General features: G+C 32.4%; 1 protein-coding gene across 1 annotated transcript; it reads left to right on the top strand.

Moving 5' to 3' along the window:
- Positions 1-6,733: 6,733 nt before the first annotated feature.
- On the top strand, positions 6,734-10,965 carry LOC111410856 (leucine-rich repeat receptor-like serine/threonine-protein kinase BAM1). Its single transcript, XM_023041432.1, has 2 exons — positions 6,734-9,408; positions 10,311-10,965. Exons 1-2 carry the CDS (start codon positions 6,819-6,821, stop codon positions 10,763-10,765), a joined length of 3,045 nt encoding a protein of 1,014 aa, XP_022897200.1. The 5' UTR covers positions 6,734-6,818; the 3' UTR covers positions 10,766-10,965.
- Positions 10,966-18,866: the final 7,901 nt, after the last annotated feature.

Genomic DNA, 18,866 nt, shown 5'->3' with positions numbered 1-18,866 from the left:
AATTAAATAATTATGGTTATTGTTTTGAATTATTTTCCTTGGACGTGTATATTATTTATTGGATAAGGCATAAGAGAATTTTCTATGATTATTTAATCTTGCATAATTGTTAAGATTTTTATTTATTTATTTTTGGTTCGCATTTAGGCTATGTGATTGATTCGTAATTTCCTTTTTTCTTCTTCTTTTTTGCTTTTAATATTGCTATTTTTAATTATTGATAATTGTTATTTATCAATTTTTTAATAATTTATTTTTTAAATATTTTTTGACAATCCGCGTGCTTATTTTAAGCTTAACCAAACATGGTCAAAGCCAAATTCCAATTTTTTAGTAATCTAGATTAATGATCATAGAATCCGACGATAATATATGATTTGCATGGACCATAGGAAGACCATACAGAGCAGAAGCTATAATTTTCTATAATGATTTCATCCAATAATCTCTAATAATTATGTCCCTTGATATGCGCATGCAACTCCAATTATAAAATGCACTAAATTGGTGATTTAATTAGTAGATATACTTAAAATCTACTTTTTTTTGCTCATAAATTATTTTCCCTCTATCGTTAAATTTCCCTTTCATGATCAACCATCAAGTACAATAAAGTCGAATTCCATCGGATTGAAGGGCACTACGACATATCGGCGTGTATAATTATGTTGCACCGCCTTTTTAAGTTCTAAAGTTGAAGACATTGAACTTGATTGTTGTTACGGGGCTAAAATCGTCGCGTGTAATTATATGATTTTAATGTTGTAGAAATTGAAATAGATTGTCGTTACAAGACACAATCAACATTTGTAATTATAGGGTTTCGGTGAAGTCCAAACCACATTTCAAAGTTGTGAAGTTGGTCCATCTCTACCCATCAAAGTTAAATTGAGCTATCTCATAGATCGTTAAACTAAACTGTCTTGTCTTCATGACTCTCATATTAACCAGTTACCATTGTTAATATATTTATGATTATGATTGGTTTCAACTTTTGTTGTATCCTAATTTCTTAATATTATCGTTCCGACTCATAAATATGTTTTTCTACTTCAATGATCTTTTTACATAAAACATTTACGTTAACTATACTATTATTTGATGCATGTACGATTAAATAGGAAAAATAAAGTTCATTTATATTTGTTTCAATTAAATTTCAAAAAAATAAGGTTAGTCTTAGTCGTCAAAATTATTTTAATTAGTCAATAATTTTTTTTTCCCAATTGAAACATTGTCTTTTATCCATTCACTGAATTAACAATAATGCTCATGTGGTGGTGGTTGCAATGACAGTGGTGGTGGGAAGGTCACGAAGGATGGGATCAAAAGATTACCAACTACTTTAAAATAAAACGATCAAAGTAAAATAATGGTATAAATTGGTGACTAATACTTTTTTTAATTGATTAGTTATGCACATTCATTTTAGAACTTAGAAGTATCAAAATGGGTGCATCGTTCTCGATCAATCTTCTTATAGCAAGGTTTGACTCTGATCCGTTACAAATTTACTTTTAGCTTTTAATCTTTTTAATAACTAAGTCGTTGGGTTGGTGGATTATCGAAATAGACAATTAAGTTTCGCAAACTCCTTCACTACGATAGACCAATCCGTAAATTGATCCGAACCAATTTCAATCAAATTTTATAGCAGAATGGAACATTTCGAGACTGAGTACCTTAACTCATTCTAGCACAAGTACCTCTTATCAATCTGCTAACGCTATCAAACATTAAATTAACAATTATTTGTTATTAAATGTCCAATTATGAACCTGAATTTTTAGGGCAACCCCGTTTCTCTCTTGAATTTATTTTTAGTGAAAAGAACTAAGTCCCATTTTTTTTTTTCAAAAAAATGCATTTTACAATAGTGTTATGATGAAAAATATATGGTGAAAAAATTTTAGGTTTACGTATAATATTATTTAATTCAAAAATGTGTGATTGAAATGGAATTAAATTATTGTTGGAGAATGTATCCCGATGAAAAAAATGGAGCTCAAACAAGGGCTAAATTACCTTTGACCCTCGACCAGTTGCTGCTATGAAAAATTTATAGATGGCAAAATTTTGTGCATTCACATCCTAAATAGTAAACGAGATAGTGACGAACTACATAGTCTCGTTATCTGAATTACTTTTTCAAGCTAATATCAGGTCTAATTTATAAAAATATTAAAATTATAAATATTCTTTTCAATCATGCTACAAGAATAGAAAATTTGACGTAATAATTGGTACAATGTATATGATATTTTATTATTGAGCTGTTATAAAGACGTTCAGCTGTGCCACTCATTCACCTCTTGCCACGACATCTTCTATCACTTCATTTGACGAGAATCTTTGGGTAAAGTAATATTATTTTATTCTTTTATGGCTTGTTTCATGAAGTAGACCCTACGAATATTATATTGGTACTAAAAAGAGAGTAAAAATCTTTATGGAACTAACGGTCCAAAAATATACAATAATGCAATGTAATTTTGATGATACTAAGAGGGCATAATTGATAATGAAGTAAAAGTTTTGGGCAAATTACGAAAAAATTGGGATGTGGGGTACCGCGAAAGCGGCACTTATTGAATGTCTCCATGTCAGTCAACCTTTATTTGACCAACTTTATCCTAATAAAGCATTTTGTTGCTGTTACACTGACAAATTAACTTTTTCTTTTTAAACTTTATTTTGGCATTATTAGACTCCTTTGAATTTTTCCAAATTTTAGTTAAAAAAACTGAAATTTGGGGGGAACATTTTACTTGCTTTTTTGAAAGGAATATGCATGAAAAAAAAGATCTTTTTGTAATTTATAATTATTATTTTTACTTGATTAGGACATAAATTTTGTAATTTATAATTATTATTTTATCGTGAATTATAAACAAGACATGATTCTTTAAGGGCTTTCGTGCATATGGCCCCGAACTTATAGAGTTGCTTTGCAAATGGTTCCAAATATCCTTAGGATCTGTTCGGTAGTAACTATGAGAATTGATTTTTTGATTGTTAGAGAGAAAAGTGGATCCCATATGTGAGTGAAAATATAAAAAATAACGGTTAGAATAGTGAAATAATGGTAAAAAAAATTTGATTTTTTAATGTAAAAAATTGCTAACAAACGGAGGCTTAATCTTTCACTTAATGATACAATTGGTCCTTTTTTATGGTTTTCATCCAATTGTTTGACAGTAAAAATGTCGACTTTTGATAAATGGACTATCCTCACTTTAATTGAATAAATAAAAAAATAAGTAAAAATAAAAAAATATATAAGATAAAAAGAAAAATCAATTCATCATACCAAACTTCTAATAATAGCATCGCCAATGCATCTTAAAATATTACATCATATAAGCAAACTAATAATTTATTTAAAAAATAATCTTTAGTACAAGTTAATAGGGACTAAAAATATATTTTTCCTATAGTTTCGTTAGATATGTTAATTCGACAAAATTTATACTTTAATGCGTAATTTTACATGTGATTTTGTTATTATTAATTGAAGAAAAAAGACATTTAGATAACAGTCTGTAGAATGTATTATAAACCAATTTTAAATTTAAGTTTTTACTCATAGGCAACAATGTCATGTAGATTGAAAGTATTTGGATATTTATTATTTTTTTTCTACTAATCATCTTGACGCAATCCCTATCAACTTATATTGAAGATGACTTTTTTAAATACGTTTTATTTTACTTATAACATATATTTAAAGCAGTTTACAGTTGCATTGGAGATTCTCTTATCCGAGATTAGTTGGTAGAATGGGTTCTCTTTTCTTTTTCATATTTTTTAATCTTTCTTTCTCGCTTAATTTATTTTATACATTTAACTAAAAGTAAGGACATTGTAATCTTTTAATCATAAAGTTTAACCACTTAACGTTCAATTGGATTAAAACCATCCAAAAGGATCAGATTCGCCTTTTAACGGGAAGTTAGGGATGTTTGCTTCAAGATGTAAAGACTAGGGATCATTGTACAACAACCTCGTAGGTCAGGGACCATTTGTTTAATTCTTTGTCAGTTTGATTTCTAAGAGAAGAAAAAAAAGGTATTTGATGCGGATGAGTTTGTTAGTCACATCTTTTGCATGACAATGTTTTCGAGCAAACACTCTTTATAAGAAATTAATAGAGTTGATACTATTTCTCAAGTTGTCTATAGTATTAGGTAGATTTCAAGTATGTGTCCTAGAAAGTCATAAATTAAAGACAATTCACTACAATAAACGAGCCGTAAAATCAATATTTGCATTTTTGACATTTGAAAATATCAAATTAACCACAAGATCTTGGAAGTGTATAGTTATATATTTATCTAATATTAAACTTTCTATTGTTGAATTTGAGTCATCAAGTCTCATTGTATAGAAACAATACTCTAATTATTGTTAAGTCTGTTGATATTCTAACTTTATACGTCAAACAATTAAATATTTTTTACCCGATTCAACCTATAATCTCATCTAAACCCTTATCCCATGAATCTTGATAGATTTTTTCCCCATTTTCCGCACAAGGTGTGTAAATTGAGAAAAGGATAATAAATCTGTCAAACTCACTATCCAAAATGGAAAATGCTGAATTAACAAAAAAAAGAAACAATACTCTAATTATTGTTAAGTCTGTTGATATTCTAACTTTATACGTCAAACAATTAAATATTTTTTACCCGATTCAACCTATAATCTCATCTAAACCCTTATCCCATGAATCTTGATAGATTTTTTCCCCATTTTCCGCACAAGGTGTGTAAATTGAGAAAAGGATAATAAATCTGTCAAACTCACTATCCAAAATGGAAAATGCTGAATTAACAAAAAAAAAATATGTATAGGCTCTTTGATAGAAGGCATTGTGGTAGGATGTGATTAGATGAAAACGTTGATTGTATCTTAAACGGTTCAATGATAGAATGTCATTGACATTAAGTTAACCATCATGTCAAAGATTATGTCATTGTAGTATAATTCATTCAAAATATTCAAGATCGAGAGAGAGAAACAAATGGCATGAACATATGTCACTTTTAATAAGTAGACAACCAAAAAGATTATTCCCACACCAAGAAAAACTTAATCAATGATAAAAGGGGGCATCTCTTTTCCTTAACTCGTGCAATATATAAAATGTTGGATTATTCTTGGGGTACATGGGGGTACATAAGGGATACCCTTATATAATTGGTTATGTACCTCAAGAATAATTCTAAAATGTTTATAAGTTCAAACCTACATGTACACCTTTGTTGGCAGAAAGTTTGATAGACGATAAGGTAACATGCATTTTGACCATTGATCAACAAAGATGTAAATAAAAGTTGTACGAGTAGCTTAATGATTATAAGTTAGCAATAAGATATTTAAATATTATTCAAATCCCTTTGCTCTTCCAAAAAAGCACTGTTTGGTTATAGAGAAAAAAGGGTTAAAAAATAATTTTCCATGGCATTTTTTTATTATTTTAATTTATGGGTCATGAAAAGTTGATAAAAGTTATAAATTTTATAAATTATATAATTAAAATTAACTATTAATTTTGACTTAAATTTTTTATTAAAAAATCAAGCCACACCAAATAATGGCTTCATTAATTTTTAATGAATCAAATTTCAATTTTAACCACACATTTTATGGAATCTACAATTTATTAATTTTGAAGCACATGTTATAAAATTTTATTAAAATCTTTGTCAAACAACCTTGAAGATCCTTCTTGGTGTAGTGGATAATAATATTTATCCTACAATAAAATAGTTTCCTACATGTAAATTATGGTTTTCTTCTAGCTCTATTATGATAGAAGTCACTAAGTTACATGATTGTTTCATGTTAGGTACACAACTTCAATTTCTTTCATTTTAATACTCAACTAATATTTTATATCAACATTAGCATTATGTTGATAACCATGATAGGGACTAAGTGTCAATCCACATAGTTGACGAAATGCACAACACAACCTTTTGTGAAAAGTTATTTTTTGGAGTGCGTGTATTTAAAAAGTAAAGAAAAATATGAATTTATGTATAAAATTATTTTATTGAAAAAAATGTATGATTAAAAATGATTTTGAGGGAATAAGTTTTAAAGAATTTGTACCAAACATGGACTAAGTGAATGTTTGGCAAAACTTCTTCCTTTTTTTTTTTTTCAGTATTTATAAGTTGGGGACCATATGAAATGTAGGAAAAATAAATTGATAATAAGTTGTGAGTTCTACAAAATATGTGAATAAAAAATATACATTTTAACATAAAAAATAATTAAAAGATTTTCCTAATTTAGACTACCTAGTTGAGTGGATTAGCGGCACTAAACTTGTCTTTCTGAATTTTTTAACTCAAAATTTGTTACATTAAATAAAAGACATGTCACACTTTCATCAAATATGCTAGACCGTGGTGTTCTAAACATTAGCATATGATAAGTTCTATTAAATATGTCACGTATTTAATTGAATTAGTAATTGAATGTCACAAATATCGTCAGTTAAATTGGCGTTAAATATTAGTGGAGCTAAATAGTATTGGTCTAATCATTAAGTTTGCTTGTGATTACAGATCGAACAATCAAATTGAAAAAAAAAAAAGTAAATTGAGTGATCAAATTGAAACAAGTAAAACCTTAATGACTATACGAAACAAGACAATTAGTTGGGTGACTTTGGGTGAAATTTTTCCAATTTTTCTCCCTCTTTTTCCTTTCCCCCTTGCTTTTCCTCCCACCAAATCCATCCCAAAGCGCCAAAGCTCCTTTAACAAACACAGAGGAAAACACCAAACCAAGGGAGAAAATACAAAATGCGTGTCGTCCTCCTACTTTTCCTCCTCCTCCAACTCCACCGTTCCGCCGCCACTAGACCACCGCGCATGACGGAATCCGACGCCCTACTCTCTATTAAATCCGCTATCACTGATGACCCACTGTCATCTCTGGTCTCTTGGAACACTTCCACCAGCCATTGCACTTGGAAAGGCGTCACCTGTGATGCCTCCGGCCGACATGTTACCGCTGTTGATATATCAAACTTTGGCCTCACCGGAACCCTTTCCTCCGCCGTTGGCCACCTACGGTTCCTCCTCAACCTCTCCACCGCCAATAATAGCCTCTCTGGCCCCATCCCACCTGAAATCTCCAACATTTGGAACCTCCGCTACCTTAATCTCTCCAACAATATCTTCAATCTTAGCTTCCCCAAAGAGCTTACCCGCTTGAAAAACCTTCAAGTTCTTGACATTTACAACAATAATATGACAGACGTCATTCCAACTGAAGTGTATTTACTAACTAAACTTCGCCATTTACATCTTGGAGGAAATTTCTTCTCGGGTCAGATCCCGCCCGAGTATGGTACGTTCCCTAATCTCGAATATCTCGCAGTTTCCGGCAACGAACTCACGGGAGATATCCCAAAAGAGCTCGGGAACCTGACTCGGCTTAAGGAGCTATATATTGGGTACTACAACATATTTTCTGGTGGACTGCCCAAAGAAATCGGAAATTTGTCCCAGCTACTAAGATTTGACGCCGCCAACTGTGGACTTACCGGTGAGATTCCAGCGGAAATTGGGAGGTTGCAGAATCTGGACACACTATTTCTTCAAGTGAATGGACTTTCTGGTCCTTTAACTCCCGAGATTGGGAATTTGAAGAGCTTAAAATCAATGGATCTGTCGAACAACATGCTTTCCGGTGAAATACCACCGGCGTTTGCCGAGATGAATAATCTGACTCTCTTAAATCTTTTCAGGAATAAGCTCACCGGGTCGATACCGGAGTTCATCGGGGAGTTACCGGAGCTGGAGGTGTTACAGCTATGGGAAAACAACTTCACTGGAAGCATTCCTCAAAATCTAGGGACCAATGGCAATCTGCAGGAAGTAGATGTTAGTTCCAACAAATTAACTGGAAATTTGCCATCCAATTTGTGTTTTGGCAATAAGCTTCAAACATTGATTACATTGGGGAACTTCCTGTTTGGTGCGATCCCGGAATCATTGGGTCAGTGCGAGTCACTGAGTCGAATACGAATGGGTGAGAACTATCTCAATGGGTCCATTCCAAAAGGGCTCTTGAGCTTGCCTAAGCTAACTCAGGTTGAGCTTCAAGATAATCTTTTATCTGGTGCTTTCCCAGAGACTGAAAAATTGTCCACAAGTCTTGGGCAAATTAGTCTATCAAACAATCATCTCACCGGGCCGTTACCCCCGAGCATTGGTAACTTTTCCGGTATTCAGAAGCTATTGCTTGATGGAAACAAGTTTACTGGGCAGATTCCAGCCGAAATCGGGAAATTGCAGCAGCTGTCGAAGATGGACTTCAGTCACAACAGTTTTTCGGGCCCTGTCGCCCCACAGATAAGTCAGTGTAAGGTCTTGACCTTTGTTGATCTCAGTCGGAACCAACTTTCAGGTGATATACCAACTGAGCTAACTACTATGAGGATTTTGAACTACTTGAATTTGTCGAGGAATCATTTGGTTGGGAGCATTCCTGCATCAATATCTAGTATGCAGAGTTTAACTGCTGTTGATTTTTCGTATAACAATTTGTCTGGTTTGGTTCCTGGAACTGGTCAGTTCAGTTACTTCAATTACACTTCATTTTTGGGTAATCCGGATCTTTGTGGTCCGTATTTGGGACCTTGCAAAGCCGGCTTTGTTAATGGAGTCCAAAGGCCGCATGAGAAGGGGACTTTCTCTCCTTCCATGAAGCTTTTGCTTGTAATTGGTTTGCTTGTTTGTTCAATTGTGTTTGCTGTGGCGGCAATCATCAAGGCGCGGTCATTGAAAAAGGCTAGCGAAGCAAGAGCCTGGAAGCTTACTGCTTTCCAGCGCTTGGATTTTTCTAGTGACGACGTTTTGGATTGTTTGAAGGAGGATAATATTATTGGGAAAGGAGGTGCAGGTATTGTTTACAAAGGTATAATGCCGAATGGCGAAGAGGTTGCTGTGAAAAGGTTGCCGGCAATTAGTCGTGGTTCGTCGCACGATCATGGGTTTAATGCTGAGATACAGACTCTAGGGAGGATTAGGCACAGGCACATTGTTAGATTATTGGGTTTCTGTTCAAATCACGAAACGAATCTTTTGGTTTACGAGTACATGCCGAATGGGAGCTTGGGAGAAATGCTTCATAGCAAGAAAGGAGGTCATTTGCATTGGGATACGAGGTACCAGATTGCAATGGAGGCTGCAAAAGGCCTTTGTTATCTTCATCATGATTGCTCACCTTTGATTGTTCATCGGGATGTTAAATCGAACAATATCCTTCTCGATTCGAGCTTTGAAGCTCATGTAGCTGATTTTGGACTAGCCAAGTTCTTGCAAGATTCAGGAACGTCGGAGTGCATGTCGGCTATTGCCGGTTCTTATGGGTACATTGCTCCGGGTATGGTTACTACATTCAAGTTTTCAAATAATGAGAAGTATGCGAGTTTGATGCTATTTGGTGATATTGACATGTTTGGCATTTGCATTCCTTCAATATACTGGATTCACTAACTCACTTTTAATTGGTTAATTAGGTAGATATCTATCGTTTTGTTTTTTTTTTTGCTTAATTTCTTCGTTCTGTTGTGACGCTTGTTCCTGTTAACCGCTATAAGTGTAGAAGTTGAAACCATGTTAATTTGTAACTATCAGTCTCTTTCTTAGTCATATGCATTCATGATTCAACTACCATTTTAAATTAGTTGCAGGTCAACATGAATATAGTCTTTCTCCGGCAACCTAACGTTAAAAAAAAAAATAATAATAATAATAATAATAAATAAAAAATCCAACATGTTTCAGCTTGAAACTTATTTCATGTTTTTGTTATGTATATGTTTTATTTTTGGAATTTTGAGCTGAATAAAGAGCGGTCATAATGATAGCGGATTTCTATTTGTGTTTGAACTGCTTCATTACCAATCTAGTTGGGAGTTATGGAACATTTATGCACTTTCAGTGGCAAAATTCAAAGCTAACAAATGAGGGGCTATTCTTCTGAACTTAATGGCACTTGACTGAGCCTTTCATTTATGGAAAATTCTATTTGTACATAATTATTACACATAATGGTGTCCATAACGTGATGTGGCAATCATTCGATTGTTGATATGCAAGTGTGAAATTTGAATTAAAGGTTGAATCCAGTGCCACGTGTAATTATGGACACCGTTATGTAGACAATTATGTACATGTAGCACTTCCCGCTGTTTCTTGTTTTAGATTAGTTATTGAAGTGATCATTGTAAACTGTCTGCAATTTACTGAATCCTTCACTTATTAATATCTTGCACTTTGCAGAGTATGCCTACACACTCAAGGTCGACGAGAAGAGTGATGTATACAGCTTTGGCGTCGTTCTCTTAGAGCTCGTTACAGGTCGAAAACCAGTTGGGGAGTTTGGCGATGGTGTCGATATAGTCCAATGGGTTCGGAAAATGACTGATGGGAACAAGGAAAGTGTGCTCAAAATCCTCGACCCAAGACTCCCTACAGTTCCCCTCAATGAGGTGATGCACGTATTCTATGTTGCAATGCTTTGTGTCGAAGAACAGGCCGTGGAACGCCCCACAATGCGTGAAGTCGTACAAATACTCTCCGAGCTTCCTAAACCGCCGAGCACCAAACCAGGAAACTCGGCCGCCACGGATTCACCTCCGCCAATATCAACTCTAGAATCACCTAAGGAAACAAAAGACCATCAGGCTCAACCACCACAATCACCACCACCGCCAGCAGATCTTCTTAGCATTTAATGGTAACCCTATGGAATTCAGAGTGTTCTTATTTTATCCTTCTAGCTTTGGTATTTGGTGTTAATTTTTCGTTTTTTGGGGGGTGTAATTTGCTTTTAAAGTTTTTCTATGTAAGTTAGACTTTTGGAGGGTGGCCTTTTTCTGTTATTGTACAAATTAATTATCTTCATAATTTGCTGGTGCTTCTTGATATTTTATTATCTGCCCTTTTTTAAGTAAAAATCCCAAATGGGGATTTGGTTTATGGATAAATGTGTTTTAACTATAAAAATGAAGAAATTGAGCTGGAAAAATGGTTTGACCATGGATTGCTGTGCAGTGGCTTTCAATTACCAAGACTGTGGGGGTTCTCACTTTATTATTTAATGCTTGAAAACTCCACTGCCTTAAATGTCATTTTCAAGATTCATTATTATATATCTAACATGAGTGATGTTAAAACATCATGGTTGCACTTGATAGTTGATAGGTTCAATTGAATAATGCTATTTGTAAACTCAGTTCAAGTGGAGATAATGTAGCATTAATTGATCGGTAAAATTTTATGATTTATTTAATTTCGTTTTTTATTTAATCAATCATCTAGTATCACCTAAACTGGAATTGCAATTCTAGTAGAGTTGCATAGCATTATTCGGTTGAATTAGATGATATTGCATTTAAGTGATGCCAATGTTGATGAATAACATTCCACTTATAAGATGCATAGTGCTTTGCATAGTGCATGTTTGTATAAGCTTCAAAATTTTACTTATAAGTAAATAAGTAAATTATAACTTAAAACTAAAAATAAGTAACTAATTTTGTAATTTGGAAGGATTTGAGTTGTACTAATTGGGTCATGTGCAATGTCAATTGTAGTTCAGTTCATTAATTTAGATTTGCCCTCTTCAAATATCAAAGAAATCGACTAAACTAATCAAATCAAATTGATTTGGGGCGATTTGATACGGGTAATTTCTGTGTGTGTTTTTTTTCTTTTTAAATGAACTTATGGTGGATCGGTTTAGTTATGGTATGAAGTCTCAAACAGCTGGTTAACTAAATCAATCCAGACCATTTACATATTTACCTTTTTTTTTTAAAAGAGAAATAAAAATAAAAAGATAAGTCATTATCACATATCTATATCTAGATTTTCTCTACTCTATAATGTTGTCAGCAAGTAATAGTACTGATAATTTTCTTTTACAAGCTCATTATGTTATATTTAGTTTTTTTTCCTATTTAGACAATCAAGCTATATGATGCGTAAAAAAATAATAAAATACTTAAGTTTTTGGTTAATTTGTTTCTGTTAATCAATGATTATTGCAATATAAAGTTATTTAAAGTGTTTGATACACATTTTGTTGGAAAAACGAATTTTAGAATAGTAGATTGATAGAGAACGTGTGGATGAAAATTTAAAAAAAGTTTTTAATTTACTACATATTATTTTAGTGGAGAATGTGGTTAAAAAGAAGATAAAGAAAAATGCATTTTAATAAAAATGAGAATCAAACGAAGCCTTAATTATTTTAGTTCTTGTAATTTAGATGGGCTCAAAACTTGGACTTTAAAAAGAAAAAATAATAATAATAAAATAAAATCAGTTCAGATTAAAAGTCCAAAATGACTAGCAAAACCACACCAAATCGAACTGATTTGGTTCAATTCGGATTGGTTTGATTTAAGAGTTAGAGTGAATTGATTTGTATTGAAATTTTGTTTAAGAGTTAGAGTTGGTTGGTTTAAGTTGAAATTCACCAAAATCGACTAATTCGATTTTGATTTCGAGTTAGAGTCAAAACTGACCAGATCGAACTGCGCCCAGGCCTAACCACGAGACTCGTCTCATTTAACATCTCTATACTTAAGGTGAGCCACTTTCAAAATAGAAGTTAACTTACCCAAACCAAATGGCGCCTAGTTCTAGCCACAAATTTTGTACTTTTAATGCTTTAGGGAAAAAATATGCTCTTTTAGAACATGTTTGGAAAGAAAAATATATTTAAAAGTAACTTCTACTTATTTTCAAACTTTAGCCAAACATGTTATAAGCATGAATCAGTGAGTGTTAGTTTGCCTTAAAAAATAATAATAAAAAAAGAATAATACTATTCGCAGTTAAAACTATCGACAGTCGTCCTATGTGGCGTACACTTAAAAATTTTTCATTTGATGTATAATTCAAAAAATAACCATCATATCTATGAATCAAATACCAAATTGCCAAATATATGCAATATAAGGCGATTACTAACAGTTTTCACTACGAATAACATTACTTATAAAAAAAAATATCTGTAGTCATTTAAGAAGTAGCTTGCAACGCATTAATGAATCTTTGAGTGGACATTGAGCTTGACCTCAAGCTCAGGCAACGGGTATCAATTAATATGTTTCTGATTTCTGATTCAAATCCATTAATGTTTCGATTCCCTCTCCTTTTTTTTGTTGGTCAAATGTTTAGCCATTGGCTAGGCACGTGATCACATTACAAGATTGGAGATTCTGTTCCCCCTTGAGAACTCAAATTTGTCTACCCATGGTCCATCTTAAACTGTTTCATTTAAAAGTTTAGTTTACTGATATTCATGTTTTCTTAATTAAAAAAAGTGGGATGCATGCGCCATTTTTATAAAATTATAGTTTTATTTAAAGTACGTTATCAAATTATTTATTTAAAGTTGGTGACGATTAGCATGTTTGGTAAAATGCATTTGTACGAGTTAACTTTTATCGAAATTTCACTGAACTTACTCAACTTCAATTTAGTGTATTCAAGATGTACTGCTTGAATCCTTTAATAATGTTAATGTACTTGTTAGTATGACTAGGTCTGGACGTGGTTTAGTTTAGATTGATTTTGACTCTTACCTGAAATTAAAATCAAAATCAAGTTAGTCTGTTTGGGTGAATTTCAACTCAAATCAACCCACTTAGCTCTTAAACTGAATCAAATCAAAAATAGGTTTTATTCGGTTCCGTTCGATTAGTCGGTTTGAACTTTTAATCTAAATTGATTTTTTTTTAAATGTCCGAATTTTGTGCCCACTTAGACTACAAGAGCTAAAATAACTAAATAACTTTATATTACAAGAACTATTTGATTAAAAAATAAAATCAGGTTAATAGGGACGATTCAACAGAAAACTTAAGATTTTGTTACTTTTTTATATATTATGTAGCATGATTGCTTGAGTAGAGAAAAAAAAAAGCTAAGTTTAACATAATGAGTTTGCGAAAGAAAATTTTCAGTGTTATTACTTATCGACAATATCATAGATTGAAGATAATCGAGATATACTTATGAAATTAAGGCTTATCTTTTGATTTTTATTTTTTTTAAAGATAAATATGTAAGTGGGTTTATTTGGTTAACCAGCGATTCGAAGTTTCAAATCATGACCGAACCGATCTATCATAGTTTTGTTTAAAAGAAAACGAAATCAATTATTTATGTCAAATCGAATTGACCCATCAATTATTGATTAATTTTTAGATTTTTTGCCAAGGCATAAGCATGATCGTTAAATTAAGTTGTTGTACAGTTTAGTTAAAAATTAGACTTTTAGTGAATTTTGATATTGAGAATATATAAATTTCATGAGATGTGTGATTGAAATTTGAAAAAGGTAATTAAAAAATGTGGCCGGGTGAAGCATGCCAACGTAGTCAGTGTAGACAGTACTGATATTCTGTTTACATGCAATGTCATAAAATGATTTCTGGGAAACGTATCCCGATTTGACTGGACAAAACGTGATATGACTTGGCAAACTCTTAACCGTTGGATTAATGCATTTGGATTTATTTGAATTTTGATCGATCGATTGATTTGATTGATGGGATTTGGTGTGTTGATTATCCTTGGAGTAACAATTCTGAAAGTGTTGCTCAAATAATTAAAAACTGTGTTTCGATTTCGGAAACTTGCCGTATTTCAATTGGAAGTTGTTCCTGCAATTAATGGAGTGAAAAATAAATACTTCGGGACCTAGATTGGGATGGCCAGTTAGACAGAAGACAGATGTACAATAATTGTCGATTCTATGAAAATGTATGACTTAAACTAAAATTTTTATCGATTTAAATTATAAGATTAAGAAACTCAAACATGCAAAATAATTTACAATTCAGAAATGCTAAACGAACATGAGCCTTGACAGGCCCTTGTGACAGGATGTCGGGCGTCAAATAAGTGTCTGTCAAGTCCCCTATCACAGTAGCATTTCTCTTTATAATTAGAGAGAAGATGTCCTTGGTTCGACTTCCTAATAAAATTTGAGGTCATTGTGCAGATGTCTCATCCCTAAGACTCTCTTGCTTTGTACGGAATGTTAGCCGTATAGATGTGTTTCGGGAATATGCGTCATTGTTTATGCAACAAAAATGATAATACAATTTGTTAAGATGAAATTAAAGCTAATGTTTGCATGGGTTTCAAATTACAATTCTACGAAAACTTTTAGTTAGTTGTATCGACCATTATTCAACTTTTACTCCAAGTGCAATTAGGTCGTCGAGCTACAATTTTTAGCTATTTGAATAACTTGCTTTAATTTAACAACGATCAATGCACTTTGTATGGATGTTGTGAAATGACATAACGAATTTGATATCACTTTCAATCTATTGCTTTTGTAAATTGAAGTTTTTATGTGCTTATATGATATTGTGTAAGTTGCAAAATTCATAATTCATTGATTAATAGCTATCTCAATAGGGCGAAAATTTGAAAAGATTTTAATCATATACTCAAGGTTCTCTCGAACAGTTGAATCTTTTAGATCAAGTGCTCTATCATGGTGTCACGACAAGCAAATATCATGTATTCAAGTCTCGTCACCACCATCACTAAATGTCTAAGTTGTCATAGATGAATGGCTAAGTTGATAATGACAAGAATGAAGTTGAGTTCCTATTCTTGATGATAAGTGACATTTGCTCTACTTCAAGTTCAAATTCTCATTCAATGATTTCAAAAATTATCAAACTTAGTCAAATGACTCACTTCTAATGCATACATAGATTCCATCGAACCCTAACCGTACTAATGTTTGGAAAAATTATACGTTCTTTATAAATTCACAATTATTACCCACTTACGTCGTAGAGCCCATTATTTCCTTCGTTATAGTCCCATTGTAGTTACTTTGAAACATTGTCAAAATTAAGGTAGAAGATGAAAAAGAAAAATAATAATTGAAACCATTGGATAAAAATGCTGTGAGAATTTAGCAACTTCTTAAAAAATAATAATAATAATAATAAAATTGAATTACTTGTTAGTAATTTTTAACGATAAATATGCTTAGATACTTCATTTTTTCAAGAGTAATCCTTACTTTGTGTAGAAATAAAATTTGAAAGATAAAAATTTTTCCAACTCGTGAGTGTCGGTGAGACTTAGGATTCTTGAAAAATAGACGTGCATCCATCATAGATTCTTGCCTAATAGATTATTTTTAATAAGATCAGTTCTCGCTGATATGGATTAAGCAACACAACATTTTTACTTAAAAGTCTCAATTATTGACTTAATTATCCGTTGATTAAGCATATAAAGGACAAAAGCATTTATTCAGCAAAAAAAAGTTGAAAAATAATAAATGAAAATTATGCATTGAGCTATCTTTGTCTCTCCTTTTGTGCTCCAATGAATATCCTTTGGTCCCATTCCCATTTTTCCTTTTCATATGACAACCCAACGAGAGTGAGATGCACTTCTTGTATCACTACGACAGAGATCGAAAAGATGGATCGAATCAAACCAGAAAATGAGAAATCTCTCAAACTTATTCAATAATCGAAATCGATAAATTTTGAAAATCCGTAAAGTGTTTAAATAGAAAAATTAAGCCAAGATAACACCCTAAACCAAAAAATCAGGAATAATGCTGTGGGTACAGGAGAGGTTTTACAGAACCCCTCCAGAACACACAAAGCAGGGGGAGGGGGTGTTTTTAGAATTTTTTATGAGGTGGGTCCCACATGGGCTCCACCCTTTGTGTGTATTCTAGAGGGATTTTGTGAAACTTCTTCTGTACACGTAGCATTATTCAAAAATCAGTCTTACCTCCAATCAATATCCGGACTTTCGTTATTGCTTTATTTGCGCTTTCGCAATCTCTCTCTTCTTTTTATGTTCAATGTACGAGAACAGATCTGATACTATTTATCTAACATATCTTTATCTGTACCAAAAAAAACATAAAATAAATTGATCAATTACCTAATTTTGGTTGTACATGCATTCTTAGTGTGTAACATTGTACAATAAGACAGTGAAGTGATGTTGGAAAAGCAGAAAGAGAGATGGATATGCATTTGATGTGTTCGAACTTTTGAAAATTCAAAGCAATGGGAGCTGTAAAGTGAAGAAAAACAGAATCTACCACTTTCTTTTTAATAATAATTCTAGCAAAAAGATAAACATGTGTAAACACAATAAAAAATTAGGGACTTAATCTGCAAAAGTTTTAATCATAATGAGTTTTAATAAAATAATTAAAGGCTTATTAAAATATTTATTAATGGTCTAAGAATAATTATATTAATATTAAAAATAGCGAAACACCTCGTTATGACGAGTATCGTAAAGTTCGATGCTTCACCTCAATTCAATGCTTTGTCTTACTCTTTTTAAAATTTTGCATAAATGTAAATCTAATTCAATTTCAAGTTATTTATACCAAACATGCTTTTCCATATTTTATTTTTTAAAACATTTTAAATTTCAACTTGTGTTTTTTAACTAGGGTAATTAGCACAAAATATCCCTACGTTTCGATATTTTTGTGGAAAACGTCCCTACTTTTCATTTTTTGGTGGATTACACCCTTACCTTTACATTTTTTTGCGCAAAACGTCCTTCTGTCAACTTTCCGTTAAAATACTCCGTTAAATCAAAAAGGTAATTAGCACAAAAGGTCCCTACCTTTCAAAGTTATTGTGCAAAACGTCCCTACCTTTTATTTTTTAGCATAATTAGCAGAAAATGTCCCTACCTTTCAATATTATTGTGAAAAACGTCCCTACCTTTCATTTTTAGCATTTTCACCCCTACCTTTCACCTTTCATTGCAAAAAATGTCATTCTCATCCATTTTTTTTAATAAAATGACGATTTTACCCTCCTATTCAAATAAAATAAAAAGAAAAGATGAATTACCAACTGCAACCATAATCCTTAAATTTTTAAAAAATTACAAAAAATCATAAATTCTCAATCACCACCATTTTTACAACCTATCAAGCTGCCAACTATAAATCCACATAATACCACCTTTCGGCCACCATGCCCACCGGACTCCACCACCGTAAATGTGGTTGTTTCGGACAGATTGGTGACTAATACTATGGAGGAGGATATTGGGGAGAGTGAGGCGACGCTGGTGGTGGTAGAGTCCTATGTGTTGTGGTCGAAAAGTGGTGTTATATGGATCTATAGGTGGTGGCTTGGTGGGGTTGTGAAAGTGGCGGTAGTGGAGAATTTAGGATTTATCTGTAATGTTTTGAAAGATTTAGAACTATGATTGCAATTAATTAATTATTTTTTCTTTTCTTTTTGTTTTATTTTAATAGGAGGGTAAAATCGTCATTTTATTGAAAAAATGGATGAAAGGACCTTTTGCGCAATGAAAGGTGAAATGTAGGGGTAAAAATGCTAAAGGGTAATTAGCACAAAATATCCCTACGTTTCGATGTTTTTGTGGAAAACGTCCCTACTTTTCATTTTTTTGTGGATTACACCCTTACCTTTACATTTTTTTGCGCAAAACGTCCTTCTGTCAACTTTCCGTTAAAATACTCCGTTAAATCAAAAAGGTAATTAGCACAAAAGGTCCCTACCTTTCAAAGTTATTGTGCAAAACGTCCCTACCTTTTATTTTTTAGCATAATTAGCACAAAAGGTCCCTACCTTTTAATATTATTGTGAAAAACGTCCCTACCTTTCATTTTTAGCATTTTCACCCTTACCTTTCACCTTTCATTGCAAAAAATGGGGTAATTAGCACAAAACAGCCCTACCTTTTGATGTTTTTGTGGAAAACGTCCCTACCTTTCATTTTTTGGTGGATTACACCCTTACCTTTACATTTTTTTGCGCAAAA

This window comes from Olea europaea, chromosome 15 (assembly GCF_002742605.1).
Source record: "Olea europaea var. sylvestris chromosome 15, O_europaea_v1, whole genome shotgun sequence".
Classification (NCBI taxonomy): Eukaryota; Viridiplantae; Streptophyta; class Magnoliopsida; order Lamiales; family Oleaceae; genus Olea; species Olea europaea.
Note: the sequence above shows the minus strand (reverse complement) of the source record. Positions and strands in the feature narration are given on the sequence as shown.